The sequence below is a fragment of the Fusarium oxysporum genome, chromosome 11 (genome assembly GCF_000149955.1).
Source record: "Fusarium oxysporum f. sp. lycopersici 4287 chromosome 11, whole genome shotgun sequence".
Lineage (NCBI taxonomy): Eukaryota > Fungi > Ascomycota > Sordariomycetes > Hypocreales > Nectriaceae > Fusarium > Fusarium oxysporum.
In genome coordinates this window covers 224,871-240,290 of record NC_030996.1, presented here as the reverse complement: position 1 = coordinate 240,290, position 15,420 = coordinate 224,871, and the positions used below count along the sequence as shown (strand labels likewise).

The following is a 15,420-nucleotide window of genomic DNA, read 5'->3' as shown; positions in this document are numbered from 1 at the left end:
CACAGGTCTCAACTGCCAATAACACCTCTGTAGCTCGCTCAAAATGCTTCCACGAGTATATAACCCGCGATAGGATATCCTCAGTCGAGAACATTATTCGCAATCACAGCTTTTGGCTTTTGACCTCGACGACTTTTCAGAGCCTTTTGTCCAAATTCCAAACAAAATGACTTCCTCAACCATGGCCCAGAAGGCACCTAAGCCAGATCTTCCAGCCAAAGAGAAACCGGTTTCTCAGAAGAGCAAGACAAACATCACATCCACTATCAAAGCTGATAAGAAAGGCAACACGCCGAAAGTAGGATTGGGTATGCCTGGGCTTCCCTGCCCTTGTAATTGCGGGTGCGATGAGTTGAACATAACATTCACTGTGCATAAGGAACACTGAAGCATTTATGGATTTAGTTGCTGCCCATAGGGTTAAACTTTAGGCAGCTAAGAAATATAATGGAAAGACAGTATCATTTTCACGATACAGGCTTCTACCTAAAAGATCCCTCGATGGCACTGAATCATGGAACCCAATGTGTATCATTTGCAACTTGCTTGGCCACGGACCGTAACCAACGTCGACTCTGCTTGTGGCCCGTAAGTATTTTAAGATGGAATCTGGTAATATCTACAACAACAGATTTACATGTAAGATGGCATCAATATGTCCAAGAACCTTGCTGCATTGTCAATTTGTAGTCAATGATTCACCTGGACCCGCCATCTAGCTTCGGTGAGATGGCCGAGTTGGTTATGGCGCCAGGTTAAGGTCAACCTTAACACCAATTTCCTGGTGGAGCAATCCTCCTGGGTTCGAGTCCCAGTCTCATCAGATCTTCATTTTTGCACTTCCTCACTTCTTCTGTATCTCTGATTCACGACCAGATGAAAGATATAAATACCTGCCATCCTTTTCGGTTCCTCTCCACCTTCTTCTCATTATAATAAAAGCGTTCTATTGACTCTTAACTTACAACTCACTATATATATAACAAAATGACTTTATCAGCCAAGAACCCATCCTCTGAAGCTCCCAAGAAGGGCGATAAGAAATCCGAGGCTTCTGTTACTAAACCACATGTTTCAACAAAGACGACAGTCCCTGCCCTGTATAACAAGCGAGACAAGAAAGAAGGCTCTGCGAACCCAATTGTTACCTTTGCTGCCGGGGTATGTTATTGTAGATGTGGCTGTTCGACGCCACTGACCTAGTATGGCAGGTGCCCGACGTGTGCGAGATTACTTCCTAGGAAGCTTTGTGAGAGGTTAAACTAGGTCTGCTGGTAGAGCGCAATATCAATACTTAGATTCTGAGTATATCTCATCGTGCTGTGTAAACTAAATGCAATAGTAAACGTTGTGTTAAGGAAGGGCATCGGACTAATAGCAGACACCTAATAATTTAATCTTGTCCTAGTCATAAGTAAGCTATACTAAAAGATTCTGCTATTATTATAGATTTTCTAAACCCTCTTAGGTAAAATAGTAGTTATAATTTATATTATATAAGACCTTCATAATTCCAGTATACCTAAAGGACTAAGAAATAAATTTAATTATAAAAAACCTTAGAAAGGCAACTTTTAAAAAAAAAAAAAAAAAAAAAAAAAAAAAAAAAAGAAGACCTTTAAAATTTGGTAATGCTCAAAAAGATCGACCACGCCAGGAGTCGAACCTGGAATCTCTAGAGATTTCTCGATTTGCTCGAAAGCCGAAATCTAGCGCCTTAGCCATTAGGCCACGCGGCCGGTTTCTTGGATGACGATGGCCTCGCTCCGAGGCTCCATACACTGGGACGTTGAGAAAATTTGATGGAGACAGATGGAGTTTGTGTTTCTGGTCTGGAAATTATACATAATTTTCATTTAGCTAAAGGGGTTCAGTAGTCAATGCGATCGGTGATTCTGAGCCCGAGAGCTCAAAGACGCGTGGTAATTATCCAAGGTTCCAAGAGACAACAACCAGTGCATCAGGCATTCTACGATGCCAATGCCGCTTCGAAATCGTTCAGGAATTTCCACAGAGTCTTCTCCTTCCAGCCCTTTTCCTTCCAATCATTCGCTTGCTTGGGGAACGTATCAATAACACCAAACATGGTCATATCATGTGCAAACACGAAGAAGATATTATCCTGAGCATCTGCTTTCTGAGCCTTTTTGATCGTCTTTATAGCGAGTTCCTTGTCGAACCCAATGGCTGGGTCAAAGAACGTTTCACCAGCGGCTCGTCCACGCTTAACGTTCATGTTGTCGAAAGCACTTCCGGGGCACTGTGAGAGGTGAAGACGGAGAGAATCGGATAGTGATAGATGCCCTGAGAGATTTGATGGGTATGGTAGGTACTTTGATGGACGTAGCTCGCCACCATGATGGCATAGATCGCCTCCCATGAAGATGAAGGTATCGGGACCAGTAGTTGTACGAGCAAGACCTGCTAAATGGCCAATATCATGGCCTGGCGTATCAAGAAGATAGAATGAACTATCGCCGAAGAAGTCAAAGGCACGAAATGGGCCAATCTGAAGGGGTTTGTCGTCGAAGTTTATCTCTTTCAGCTCTCTGTCCCTGGGATCCTGTCAGCTGTTTTGGAGAGAAGATCGCGACGGTGATACCTACTCAAAGTCTACTTCACGCACGGGAGAGTCTGGGTCAGCGGGATAGCCAGGTAAAAAGGCTTTCTTAAATCCTGGCCCAACGATGAGGTTAGTTGATCCGGGGAAGGTTGTCATATCTCCGATATGATCAAAATGGTGATGACTAGGCAAACATCAGTAACTGACTCACGACATGGACATTCTATACTACAGACCTCCAGATCACACTGTCAATCTCTGAAGGCTGCACATTATTCTCAGCAAGAATTTCTGCGACATTCTTCGGAACATCCACGTCCCAATTCGAATTTCTTCTTATTGTATCAGCGTACTTTGGCGAGAAATTCTTCAACGGCTCCTTCGGAACACCCAGATCAAAGATTGCTTTCTTTCCAGAAGGGCTTTCAACAAGAAATGACCATGTCGTCAAAGTTGGCATCGCATCGAGTCCTTTCATCGTAGGTTTCATAAGATGAGTGACCGGCATACCCGACAATCTTAAGCTGGAGTCGATGATGCTGACTTTGGCTGCTTTGCCGTCTGGCACGTCAAATCGTGGTCGTTCAGCCATCCTCAAGAATTGATTGAACAGGCGAGGATGTGTGCTAATTGCAAATTTGCCATCGAGAAGGCATTGTGAAAGGATTTATACCGATGGTCGGATGACGGGTAGTAAGGTTAGCACGGAAGACACGGCTTATAAATTACGACGTCATAGGCGGCTTACTCAGGCAAGACGGACTTTGAGCCATTGCCCGCTTTTGTAATCCGTCTCTACAACTGATTTAAGAATGAACTCGTGGTTTAAGAAACGAAGTCGGCATTAGAGATTGGATGAACTGGAGATCAGGTTTGTCATGTGGTTTTCCCGTGGTGGTGTCACAAAGTCTCTTAATTGCATCTCAATTCGCGAAGCCGACCAGATCCACATTCAACATCCCCCAACTTTCGTATGTGTCAGTAACTCTTCGATGCGACCAAGAACGTCAGCAGGGAAGTCATCGCTTGAGGAAGTAAGATCCTCGCCAAGAATTGCTGTGATAGGATCAGAGAGCTCAGCTCTTACGGCTGCAGGGTAAAATGAAAGAAATGACCCAAAACAGTAAGCATATTCGCCAAAATCTTACCATACTCCACAACAGCTGTGACCACAAGACGCACTTTGCGGCTAAACGAAAAACCATTGAAGATTTGCTAATGTTGAGTCAGAGAGGCACAGCTCGCTCTGCTATTTATGCTTAAAGGTAGGGCGTGGGTGACTTACAGGCCATACCCTTGACCATGTCATGTCCAGTTCAGTCAGCCCTATGCAGAAATATGGTATTTAGAGGCTGAAAAGCCCTTTATTCCCCCATGTCGACTCTTCGTAACCAGCTACGATGGAGGGATTGAAGCGCCTACTGCTGTTCACCAATAGTGACTTCGGTCAAGCCAACGTAGTTCTCGCTACCGCCCACGAACTCGGTATTGCCTGTGAAGATGTCGAAATCCATATTGCTTCATTCCAGGACCTAAGAAGCGGAGTGGATGATGCCTCAAGATTCATGCAGACAACTGCAGCTCAACAGAAGAAGAAAACCCCTCGACCCTTCGTGTTTCACAAGATCGAAGGAACGAGCTGGGGACCGGCTACCAAGCGTCCGGAAACGGCAATTTTCGAAACGCTCGAGCTGACCCCGGGAGTTGTGAACTCGGCAAAAGGCGTGGCTATTTTACCGGCTGTCATGATACCCTGGAGCCCGAGAGAGTTTCTCGATATGTACAAGGAAACAGAACGTGTATTCAATGAAGTCAATCCAGATCTGACTATCGTTGAACCGCTGTTTACCCAAGGCTTGACCTTTTGTCATTACCGAGGTGCCAGGTGGATGGTCCTTTCGCCGAATACGATTAAAGAGTTTGCAGTTCCGGTGCAGCCAAAACTAGCTGCTCTGTGGAAGTACCCCATGCAAGTGATCCCTCCAACTACAGATGAAAACACTTGACTAACCCTAGTAGTGCTTGCTCGGCCTTGCCTTATCCTATACCGTGGAGCCTCATTCCATGGAATATTTACTTTGGCTTTGTGGCTGGCTACACTCTACTCACAGATACCCGACTGAAAAAGACGACTGAGATTCTTAGAGATGAGATAGACCCTTCCATCTCGCTCATGACAATGATGGAACTAGGCGTTTTGAGGCCAGCGCCGCCAAATCTTCCTATCCTCGTGGCCAGTAGTCCTGATATAGACTACCCGTTCAGTATCATACCCCCACAGCTGACATCGTGCGGTCCCATCATACGAGCTGCTCCGCCTATCAGGGAAGTTGACGCAGGTTTAGCCGAATGGCTCAGCCAAGGTTCAACTATATACGTCAATCTGGGCACGCATCACAAATCGAATCCCACTGAAGCTCATCAAATGTCCAAAGCCTTCAGAAAGGTCCTCGAACACGCTGATACACTGCATTCTGCGGGGAAGCCTCGTCAAATTTTGTGGAAGCTAGGACGCGTACCTGACGAAGAAGGCAACGCCCCAAAGCGAGACACTTATACCGGCGAATGGGCTCTGGTGACTGATGAACTACAGGCTTACATCAAATCAGACAGGGTGCGTCTCACGGACTGGCTTGTTGCTGAACCAAAATCTGTCCTGGGATCGCAAAACATCGTTTGTTCTGTGAGTCACGGGGGAGCTAATTCCTTCTACGAGGCGCTATGGTGAGTTCATTCCCGAAAATGTGTCGCGTCTTCTGACAACATGGTTAGTTCTGGCATCCCTCAGGCGCTTCTACCTGCTTGGACGGACTGTTACGATTTCGCGAACCGTGTTGAGCTACTCGGCATTGGGCTTTGGGCGAATAAGGAGGCGAAGCCCCGATGGCAAGAGGACGAGCTCGCCGAGGCGTTGTTGGAGATTTTATTCGGACCTGAGTCCGCGGGGATGCGAAAGAGGGCAGAGGAGGGTGCGAGTCGTCATCCGGAATGGGAGGGTCGGCAAATGGCTGCTCAAGAGATTCTCAACTACTTGATGAGGTTGGGATAATTAGAGAATGGGAGATCTAGGCTCAGTGGTAGACTTGACAAAATCCACAGATGAAGCTATATGATGCCACTATGAGGTCAGAACTGCAACATTGAATGGCATCTCAAATGAGGTTTCTGTTATCGATGTAGCCATTACTTCAATAGCAACGTACGGCTTAATGCGCGGCAAAGTCTATCGATAACGATAATACAATACCGCATTTCGATGAGTTCTGGTGTTACTGAATGCTGCTGGCATGGGATCTCCGCAAAATGTAACATGACGTTCTAGCGAAGGATTGAAGGATCGGCAACCTCGGCACGTTTTAGGTGAGGAGAAAGACTAGGGAAGATCCGAGGCGCGTCTCACTCACCTCAACTTAATTCTAAACACCCCCCAAAACCATCTAAAACCACCTGTAAATTGAACAAAACTCCTATTGAACCTCAAAATGGCAGATGAGGTTGAACCCAAGAGGCTGAGCCAACCATTCTCAATCCCAGACCCAACCAGCTTCTCCAACTTCCAGCGCGACATCTACCAATCCTTCCGTCCACCAATCTTCTCAACAAACCCCACAGAATGGGAGTCCCTAGCCAAGGAAAAGATCCCCGCTACCAATTTTGGCTACGTCTACGGTTCAGCTAGCAGTGCTGCTACTGCGAAAGCCAATAGTGAAGCGTTCAGCCGATATCGGTTGAAACCGCGTTTCCTTGTCGATGTCACCAGGCGCGATGTTGATGTTGAGCTATTCGGTACAAAGTACAAGAGCCCGCTGCTTGTAGCGCCTATTGGCGTGCAGAGTATCTTGCACCCTGATGCGGAGGAGGCTACGGCGAGGGCGTGCCATAACGTCGGCATGCCGATGATTCTATCGACTGCTGCGACGCGCACAATCGAGGAGGTCGCCGAGGCGAATGCGGATGGCGATCGATGGTATCAGCTCTACTGGCCGAAGCCGCAGTTTGAGGAAGTCACAGCTAGTCTTCTGGCGCGCGCAAAAGCTTCAGGCTACAAGGTCCTCGTTGTCACGCTGGATACCTTCTCACTTGGCTGGAGACCTACAGACCTCGACACGTCCTACTTGCCGTTCATCTGGGGCCAGGGATGTCAGATTGGCTTTTCGGATCCTGTGTTCAACAAGTTGTTTGATGAGATGCAGAAGAATGATTCGCGAAGTATTGCCGAGAAGCTTTCTGAGCTCTGGACGATTATGAGACGACCTGGGACTGTCTACGGCGCTGCGAGGGTTCTCGCTAATGCAAAGACTCTGATCAAATCGAAAGCTTGGATTGATGTGATAAACTCTGGAACATATCGCTCGTGGAACGACCTGAAGATCTTGAAGGATCTCTGGGACGGACCGATTGTTCTCAAGGGAATCCAGACAGTTGAGGACGCCCATCTTGCTATTGAGCACGGCATCGACGGCATCATCGTTTCCAACCACGGAGGCCGCCAACTCGACGGCGCTATAGCATCCCTGGATGCACTGGCGGATATCGCTGCGGACAAGAAGGTCAAGGACTCAAATCTGACCATCATGTTTGACAGTGGTGTTCGAACTGGTTCAGATGTACTGAAGGCGTTGGCTCTTGGTGCAAAGGCGGTCTGCATTGGAAGGCCGTATGCTTATGGTCTTGCTGCTGGTGGACAGGAGGGTGTTGAGCATGTGTTGAAGTGTTTGTTGGCGGATATGGATAATATGCTTGCGAATGCTGGGAAGAAGAGTGTGAGGGATTTGAGTAGGGATGATCTTCAGATTTTGCCGCTATCTAAGATTTGATCGCTCTTATGCGGAGTATCTATGTTCTAGCTAGCCATCCCAACTTTGTTGCAATCCATTAAATACCCAAAAGTGCCCCAAGATCTACTAAAGTATATATCATCAAGATGATGAGAAGAAAGAAATACTACCCTTGAACCCTTCGCCAAACTCATAACTCAAAGGTTACTTAGAGCAAGGTTTGCCATCAGTGTTGCCGCACTCGTTGGTATCGGTGCACTTGGACCCACAACCATAGTCAATGAAGTCAGAGGGAGTAGTCTGCTCCCAGTTATCCATGCACTGAGTCTCATCCCCATTACCCCAGTTACACCTCTGTCGACGATATCCCTTCTGCCTCATGACCTCCTGCTGGGTCCAAACAGTATGACAAGCGCCATCATCCCAAGTACAAGCAGTCAGGTCCTGAGCCTGCACACACTTGGACTCGGTGTCGGTAGTCGTGAAGTCAAGACCAAGACTGAAGCCCTCGATCTCACCGCCGACGCTGACACTCACGCTGTCAGACCTCTCCTGGCAGACCTCGTTTCCGACGAGCTTGGTGGCAGTACAGACTTGAGTGCCGGTGCAGTAAATGTTGCCGGAGGCCTTCTGCCATGGGGTATACTCCTTGGAGGTCTCGAGGACGAAGTAGTCGTACCAGCATTTGCGGATTTTGGGGAATTTGTAGGGATGGGTGGTTCGGTCGGAAGTCACGTAGGTTCCTTCGCCATCGGTGTAGGGACCTTCGTAGGTCCTGGAGGTGTCGTCGCAGACTGGGAAGCCATTGCGCTTGGCGAGGCCTTGGCCAGAGATGGTTGGACCAGCTTGGGCGATGGCCAGGAGAAGGGAAGAAGAGAGAAGGCTTTTGACGAGCATGGTGAATGAATTTGCTGAATAGTTTTGAAAGACTGAAAGGTTGAGTGAGTGAATGAATGTGGTTGATGTTGAGATTGAGGCGCTCTGCTCTGGGCTTTATAGTCATCCTTCGTCAGTTGATTCTCCTATTAATCCATTTAGCTGTCCTATACAGTATAGATCATCCCATAAGCCGCCAAGGACTCAGGATCGCCGAAGCTGAGAAGGAAATCTCACGATACAAGACAAGACGCAACATGATCATGCATCTTCCTTGCTTGCCAAGTCCAGCAATGTCCACATCTATAGCAAAGACGAAATTAATAGTAAGCTTTATGATCTCAATGGCTGGAGCTGAAACATCTGGTAGTAATACAGTTACTGAGCATGGTAATTACACAAGAGGTTGCCGACCAGCTTCGCAAAACTTAGATCGTGAATAGCTGATACATCTATGTTCTACATATCTTCTTGCATAACAAGAATAAGGCGTCATTTCTCCATTGGGTTGTACAAAGCCAAGCATTCTACGAACTAGTTCACAATAGCTTACTCTACGATCTTCTCGAAGCCTTCTCCTGAAGTCTTGGCCCCCATACTTGGCAGCTTACTTTCGGGACATCGGCTCCACTCGTTTAATTGCAGATAAGCGGCGACCACATCTGCCAAGTGACGATCTGCCGGTTTATCCAAGACATCTCACTCCTACATACAAAACTTCGCCTTATCGGAAGTCAGCGGCTATAACCCCAATCGCGGATCGTCGCTTCACGCCTCCTTTTCGCATCCGCGTAAAAAGACAAGAGACAGAATGAAGGAGCCTTGAGATCAGATTTACGTCAAGATGTATCTGGCACGTTGCAAGGGACTGTGCTTTTGATGATTCCAGTGGCGGACTTCCATGCTCAGTCAATGACTATGAATAGTTCCTTGGCAGGACTGGCAATTTGGCAAGCAATGGACTATGAACTTAAAGAAGAGGCACCGCCGGATCAAGTTCTCCTGGAAAGAAAGTCTCTGTAAAAATCTCACCGCACCTGTCCATTCTTCCATGGTCTGTGTAAGGCGCGCAATACAAGCATGAGCTGTCAGGTCTATCAACTCAGAATAACACTCTCAAAAACACCATTCAGGCAGCATACCAACTACCCACATAATAGACTTCCATCTTCACTGGAAAGTCCTTGTCACATCGGATCTGGGAGCATGTTTCCACGCCAGAGGTCGAAGCCTGCACCATCAGCCCGGCCCATTGAACTGGTCTTTACCTCTCGCAATGTTTTTACCCGATATCCCAGCAGTAGGCTATGTAGTCGATTGCTGCCTATAAGGTTAGGCTTTAGGCTACCAACACAGGTGATAAGGGCACGATACAGCAGTAGAAGCTTATTTACATCTTCCAGTGCACTAGTAAATATTTCTGTTTAGTCAAAGTACAATTCGTTTATTTTCCAATGAACTAAGATGTTAATCTACATGAAATCTATATCGAGTCGTCCAGAAGCCCCGCAGTGACCTCAATTTGTGGCTGAAGTTCCTGCGGGAGGCCTACCATTGTGTCTAAACATAAGAAAAGGGCATCGTTCCTTTGCCCCCTCCCCCTTCTTCTTTTCCCCCCGGATACGTACACCGTCTATTTTGCCCTGGAAATATCAGAGTCGACTGCTCCCTGGCGCAAAGATGCAGTCACCGCCATATGAAGAATTTGGCGCTTCATTGAAGAAGTATGTTCTTATATCTTCACCCCGACATACCAGCGAGTAATAAAAACAGCTACTTCAACAATACAACTCTTTCCGATGCCACGATCAGATGCGAAGGTCGGTATTTCTCAGTCCACAGTCTTATTCTCTTTTGCCACTCCGAGTATTTCAGAAAGCAGCTCGATGGACCATGGAAGGTTTGAGAAGTACTTTTTTCCACGCAACCAACCAAGTCTAACAAATAAAAGGAAAGCTCAGAGCGAGTGATTGACATTCTGGATTTTGATCCGCCTATAGTCGAGGCGATGACACTTTTCCTCTATTGTTTCGATTACGAGTCGCCAGCTGATTCGTCAGCTATGATGTTCCATGCCAAGGTCTATCAGATTGCTGACAAGTATGGGATTGAAGCTCTGAAGAGACTCTCTGCGACGAAGTTTCGCGCCAGCATTGATGAGAATTGGAAGACGGATGACTTCCCAGTTGCAATAGCATTTGCGTATACGACCACGCCTCCGGAGGATAGGGGATTACGCGATATCACTGTGCAGGTAGCTTTCAACAATATTGGGACGCTGATGAGTTGGGACGCATTTTGTGAAACACTGAGCGATAACCCTGATCTCGCTGCCGATATTATTCGTTTCATGCATGGGAAATGGGAAGAACTTGAGGAATACAAGTGCTCAGCTTGTGAGAGCGTCTTTTTAATAGGCACTGTTACGATTGAGATTGGCAACTCGCCACCCATGTACTGCCCAAGATGTCAGGCACGTAACAAATCTCGGCGCTAATATAATGATGAATTTACTGTTCAATCCTTAAATTTTCACCTTTACAGTCTAAGTTAAAAGTCTTCTGTCTGAACGAAGATTTGAAAAGTTATACTCGATATCTCGCTTCTAATTCAGTATCCATTGACGCCAACTCTGAAAAGCGAAGCGTCACTCTCGATCTTCTTCCGAAGAGGTCCCGTTTTGAGCTCATCGACATCCCACTTGGCCCACACAAACCGACCGTGGAGGAACTCGGCTTCTTCAGACGCTGCCCAAACAGCAAAATCGCCTGGTAGTTTGACTGCACCTTTGTCAGTATGGTATAGGTTTATGAGAATCAGTACATACTATCATCCCACTTGAAACTGTTCTCATCGGTGAAACGTTCGAATGATTCAGTATAGTGTAGTCCTGGCTCAAAGGTGATGACCTGCATCTCGCTGGAGGGGACGGTCATGGCGATGTGCTGCATCATCATTGTCCCAGCGCTCTTGGTGAGTGAGTATAGAGGAATGGGAACAGACATCTGGGTATTATGAATTGCAATGCTGGACAAGTTGAGAAGAACCTGGACGGGGTAAGATTATACAACAACATGTGTCATGAGGGCTCATCAGCTTACCAGCTTTCGCGAGGGGTCGGTTTCTCGCTGCTTATGAAACAAGCTAGTCCAAAGATATGGAGCAACAAGATTCACACCGAGTCCATCCTTGAAGGTCTCATATCCGAGTCCAAGAATAGTATTGGGCAGCCACACTTTCGTAGCACTCAAAACGAGAACATCAACAAAGATACCATCTTCTGCGAGTTTCTTCCAGAATTCTCGTGTGGCATCCTCGTCAGAAAAGTCGTTGATAGTCGGGATGACCTCAACGTTGGAGTACCTCGTCTTGATCTTAGAGGCAGCTTTATCCAACGCGTCCTGGCGTCGGCCGATGATGATGAGACGAGTCGCAGAAGCTGCGGCAAACGACTCGGCAATGCTGAAGCCAATTCCAGTAGAGGCTCCAGCGACAAGTACAGTATGGCCAGCCTGAGAAAGCTCAGATCGGGTGGGTGAGATCGCCTCATATGACTCGCGATGTACTTTGGTTATGAGATTGCTGCCGTTGGTAGGTGCCTCGACATTCTCCCAAGGGTTTTCCTCGGGCCTAGTCTCTGCTGCGGAAGGCATATTGGAAAGCTGTTGCAATGTATTTGGATATTGAAGGCAAATTAATTAATGATGAGATCTGGATTTATAGCTTACGATAGTTGGATACTCATCCATTATATACAAATCTTCGGGTTGTTCCAGTTGTCGCGTCATGAATTATAACATAATCTTGACATGTCGGAACTTTGCAACCGAATCCATGGAAACCCGCCAGAAACCCACCTGCTTTTCCGAAAGCGCTAAATTTCCAGGAGCAATAAGCTTATCTCGGAGGGGTTTCCGCCAAAAGCCCGCAGAATCTCCGCATGACAGCTGACAAAGGTCGCTAACGGTAATCCGATCTCCCTAAATCTCCCCCGCAGCCAACTCCAGAAACCCGCAATCTTCCGGCATCAACATAATCACAATGGGTTCTGCGACAAAGCTCAAGGCGTGCTATTCGTGCACGAACGGAAAGCGGAAATGTGACAAAGCTCAACCGATATGCGGGCGCTGCAATGATCGGGACGTTGAATGCCGATATCCGCCTACGAAGCGAAAGAGGCTGCACTCGTCAGCACCAGGAGCGGATAATGGCGGAGAGAGTCAAAGCAGACTCAGTGTCGGACCACCGAGTCTGATGCAAATACCTTTCTCAACACCAGATAATGGCTTGATAGACCTCACTCAGTGGGCGGCAAGTTTGAGCAATTGGGACACTCTCCCTGCTGCTGAATTGCCAGACGACTCGCCCGCGACGAGCAGTGAGACAGTCTCCAGCCAGAAGGATGCTGTCGATTTCTTCCTCAGACCTGATGCATGGGCCGTTCGTCACATCCCTTTTACGACACCATCATTCCCAAACTCGGTCTGTATGAATTATGTCCACGGTATTCATGAGTTCTTTACTGAATGGGTCACCAACTCTCACAGCCCGTTCATACACAACCAACTCTACGCCGATGCCGGGCTGCCATCAACAATACAGGATGCATTCACATGCATTGTTCTGCATAACTCCAAAACACCCGCGAATGAGACGGTCATTGATGAGCTACTGGCATCGAAAGTATCGGCATTACTCAAGGCATATTGCCCGGACCTCGCTGGTCCTGAAGCGACGATTGGCATTCGTGAGCACCTCTCTCGAACCCAGGCGTTATTCGTCCACCTTGTTCTAGCGCTGTTCTCACCTTCCATTGGAGCGAGAGCCAATGCAGAACAGCAGATACAAACCCTTTTGTCATGGACTCGCCAGCTCTGGGAAGCCGCTCTTCGCGACCCAGATATTGGCCTACCTTGCGATGGCGGTGACAACTCAGCAGCTGCTGCCTCTGCCAATGGCATCGTTTTGGACTCCATCTTCGACGGTGACCCGCTACCCCGAAAGTGGCGTTCCTGGGTTCTTTCAGAGAGTATCCGTCGCATATGGCTAATGGCAACATCGACTATCGGAGTGTACCTTACACTTAAACAGAAATGGGCTGAATGTCATGGCGGTATCTACTTCACGGCTCATAAAGACCTATGGGAAGCTAAAACCGGCTTTGCATGGGCAGCAGCATGTCGGAAGGCAGATCCACTCTTCATATGTAGTCTAGACTGCGAGGGTCTGTTCCTGAGTGCAAAGGCTTCGGATGTAGATCCGATGCTGATCAATCTGTTTACGATTATGTGGGGTGTTGAAAGAGTTGAGAATTGGGTTGCGAGAACATGTGAACCTGGAGAGGATGTAAGGGTTTGGAGGGGGACGGATTTGCCTATGGAGAAGGGAAGGATTGCACCTTTATGAGATTTGATATGTGCTAGATAACGGCCATATTCTAACCATGCTCACCTATTCTGTGAAGAAACATCAACCGTGACATCTACCACATTCCGCTTCGATGCAGGAGACTTGTACGACTCATCAAAGATACTCCACAGAAACCAAAACGCTCTTGGCTTTCCGTTCTCAATCTCAGAAACATGGTTCCCCACCGTATTCCTCTCAAACTTAATGTCCGCTCCTTTCTCACAGAGTCTATCAACCGTCGCATCAGTAAGGTCTATAGTGCAGAACTGATCCTGTATAGCCTTGTACAGAAACATGGGCATCGTGGGCGTGTCTCTGTATCCCAGCTTTGATTGCTTATCGTAGAGTTCTTGTAAAATCGGAGCTCTTAATTCCGCACTTCCACCTTTGAAGAAAGTGTATATGTCTTTCCCTGCGTATTTGCCGACATTTTGAGTGACTTCGGTGTTCACTGCTGCCATAAACTCGTCTTTCATCTCTGGGACAAGACAGCTTTCCAGATAAGCTCGTGCCTCGGGATATTGCGCAGTAATTCCTATCAAAAGGGCAATCAGAGTGCCAGCGATCGGACTCTTGTTGATCTTGTCCAGGGCGGCGGAAATGTCATCCACGAGACCGCCGACAACCGCTGCTGAGATACTGAGATCTGGTGAATAAGATGGTTGTAACTCAGCCGCGGCGAATGTAGCAATCGAGCCCCCGCTGTATCCCCAGATTGCAGTGTTAAAACCCGGGTGCTTTCTCAGATTGAGAAGTTTGTTAACAGCGCGTAAAGCGTCGAGGGACGCATGGCCTGCTTGAACACTTGCGCCAAATGCAGCGGTCGGCCCAAGGTGATCTGGAGTGTTGATGATCCACCCGAATGACAGCATCTCAGTGATTAGAGAAGTGCTCGACTTGATACCAAAGATTTCGGTTTCGCTTTTTGCCATCACTCCAGATAAAGCGAACGATGGGCTAGAGTCGACGTTGCATGTATTGTATGCGAACTGATACGATAGTATCGCTGCTTTGCCTGATGGGGAACAATAAAATGAGTTTGGAACGAAGAGCGTAGTAACAGCCCATGATGCCTGGCCCCTTGAATCTGTTGAGCGGTAAAGAATATGGTAGACCGCTGCTGAGCCCTCGACAACATTGGTGAGGCTCGATGCAGAACGAATGCGGAGAACATCGCCAGGCTGTCTGATCTCCCAGTCATCGGGGGCAGAATACCATGGGTCTTTGCTTGGTGGAAGCTGATTCTCGAGAGGTGCATCGTCAGTGATGATACCGCTGCTGGAGGCTTTTGCGACGGCGCGCAGATCAAGTAGCCATTCTAGAGAAGCCATTTTGAAATAAGCTTTGTTGGAAGAGCAAGAGCAAAGTGAAGGTCAGCATGAGATGTTCTCAGGCCACCGTGCCTCATGCTGACATGCTGATACAAACAGCAGGGATCGCCCACCAGAGAGACAAATCAGAAAACCCTGGTCGGATAGGTCCGATTATCCCAGACGGAGGAGAAATATAGAAAGAGTAGTTGTCTGCATCTCGAGCTCTTCATTTGGCCATATTTCTCGATTGAATTCATCTCGGGAATTTTAAGCCAGGCGGCCCCGGAGTGAGCATGCTGATGATTGTCACCTGAAGAATGAGGCATTACAGTGCTAATTCTTGTGCAAGGAAGAATGGTGGTGTTGGAGGATATATCGATTCTGGGTGTGTTCGCTATTTTTTTATCGATAGGTAACAGTTGTGAGAGGCCAGAGTATGTATCGGCAGTCTTTCCTTTTAAAGAGCTAGCACTCAGTCGAT

General features: G+C 47.6%; 11 protein-coding genes and 2 non-coding genes across 13 annotated transcripts; 7 read left to right on the top strand and 6 right to left on the bottom strand.

Annotated features, from left to right (window-relative positions):
• Window positions 1-181: 181 nt before the first annotated feature.
• FOXG_22478 (uncharacterized protein) lies at window positions 182-356 on the top strand (the record flags this gene model as incomplete). Its single annotated transcript, XM_018402880.1, is given in 2 exon segments — window positions 182-298; window positions 303-356. Coding segments are annotated over 2 exon segments (171 nt in total).
• A 367-nt stretch (window positions 357-723) lies between these two features.
• FOXG_22477 lies at window positions 724-823 on the top strand. The gene has a single exon. It is a non-coding gene; the product is annotated as a tRNA-Leu (tRNA).
• Window positions 824-987: 164 nt separating this feature from the next.
• FOXG_22476 (uncharacterized protein) lies at window positions 988-1,241 on the top strand (the record flags this gene model as incomplete). Its single annotated transcript, XM_018402879.1, has 2 exons — window positions 988-1,161; window positions 1,212-1,241. 2 exons carry the CDS (start codon window positions 988-990, stop codon window positions 1,239-1,241), a joined length of 204 nt encoding a protein of 67 aa, XP_018257181.1.
• Window positions 1,242-1,645: 404 nt separating this feature from the next.
• Window positions 1,646-1,739, bottom strand: FOXG_22475. Its single transcript has one exon. It is a non-coding gene; the product is annotated as a tRNA-Arg (tRNA).
• Window positions 1,740-1,804: 65 nt separating this feature from the next.
• Window positions 1,805-3,232, bottom strand: FOXG_16562 (uncharacterized protein). The gene is made up of 3 exons (XM_018396592.1): window positions 2,800-3,232; window positions 2,607-2,747; window positions 1,805-2,555 (listed from the first exon to the last, which is right to left on the bottom strand). Exons 1-3 carry the CDS (start codon window positions 3,153-3,155, stop codon window positions 1,970-1,972), a joined length of 1,083 nt encoding a protein of 360 aa, XP_018257180.1. The 5' UTR covers window positions 3,156-3,232; the 3' UTR covers window positions 1,805-1,969.
• Window positions 3,233-3,515: 283 nt separating this feature from the next.
• On the bottom strand, window positions 3,516-3,867 carry FOXG_22474 (uncharacterized protein; the record flags this gene model as incomplete). Its single annotated transcript, XM_018402878.1, has 2 exons — window positions 3,516-3,652; window positions 3,849-3,867. The coding sequence occupies 2 exons, from the start codon at window positions 3,865-3,867 to the stop codon at window positions 3,516-3,518; spliced, it is 156 nt and encodes a 51-aa protein (XP_018257179.1).
• Window positions 3,868-3,963: 96 nt separating this feature from the next.
• FOXG_16561 (uncharacterized protein) lies at window positions 3,964-5,612 on the top strand (the record flags this gene model as incomplete). The annotated part of the gene is made up of 3 exons (XM_018396591.1): window positions 3,964-4,523; window positions 4,583-5,287; window positions 5,336-5,612. 3 exons carry the CDS (start codon window positions 3,964-3,966, stop codon window positions 5,610-5,612), a joined length of 1,542 nt encoding a protein of 513 aa, XP_018257178.1.
• A 322-nt stretch (window positions 5,613-5,934) lies between these two features.
• On the top strand, window positions 5,935-7,526 carry FOXG_16560 (uncharacterized protein). Its single transcript, XM_018396590.1, has one exon. It carries the CDS (start codon window positions 6,046-6,048, stop codon window positions 7,378-7,380), a length of 1,335 nt encoding a protein of 444 aa, XP_018257177.1. The 5' UTR covers window positions 5,935-6,045; the 3' UTR covers window positions 7,381-7,526.
• Window positions 7,527-7,545: 19 nt separating this feature from the next.
• FOXG_16559 (uncharacterized protein) lies at window positions 7,546-8,238 on the bottom strand (the record flags this gene model as incomplete). Its single annotated transcript, XM_018396589.1, has 1 exon — window positions 7,546-8,238. One exon carries the CDS (start codon window positions 8,236-8,238, stop codon window positions 7,546-7,548), a length of 693 nt encoding a protein of 230 aa, XP_018257176.1.
• A 1,607-nt stretch (window positions 8,239-9,845) lies between these two features.
• Window positions 9,846-10,736, top strand: FOXG_16558 (uncharacterized protein). The gene is made up of 3 exons (XM_018396588.1): window positions 9,846-9,941; window positions 9,991-10,117; window positions 10,169-10,736. The coding sequence occupies exons 1-3, from the start codon at window positions 9,898-9,900 to the stop codon at window positions 10,712-10,714; spliced, it is 717 nt and encodes a 238-aa protein (XP_018257175.1). The 5' UTR covers window positions 9,846-9,897; the 3' UTR covers window positions 10,715-10,736.
• Window positions 10,737-10,827: 91 nt separating this feature from the next.
• On the bottom strand, window positions 10,828-11,870 carry FOXG_16557 (uncharacterized protein; the record flags this gene model as incomplete). The annotated part of the gene is made up of 3 exons (XM_018396587.1): window positions 10,828-10,997; window positions 11,045-11,264; window positions 11,319-11,870. 3 exons carry the CDS (start codon window positions 11,868-11,870, stop codon window positions 10,828-10,830), a joined length of 942 nt encoding a protein of 313 aa, XP_018257174.1.
• Window positions 11,871-12,258: 388 nt separating this feature from the next.
• Window positions 12,259-13,678, top strand: FOXG_16556 (uncharacterized protein; the record flags this gene model as incomplete). Its single annotated transcript, XM_018396586.1, has 1 exon — window positions 12,259-13,678. The coding sequence occupies one exon, from the start codon at window positions 12,259-12,261 to the stop codon at window positions 13,621-13,623; it is 1,365 nt and encodes a 454-aa protein (XP_018257173.1). The 3' UTR covers window positions 13,624-13,678.
• On the bottom strand, window positions 13,580-14,981 carry FOXG_16555 (uncharacterized protein). The gene has a single exon (XM_018396585.1). The coding sequence runs from the start codon at window positions 14,955-14,957 to the stop codon at window positions 13,665-13,667; it is 1,293 nt and encodes a 430-aa protein (XP_018257172.1). The 5' UTR covers window positions 14,958-14,981; the 3' UTR covers window positions 13,580-13,664.
• Window positions 14,982-15,420: the final 439 nt, after the last annotated feature.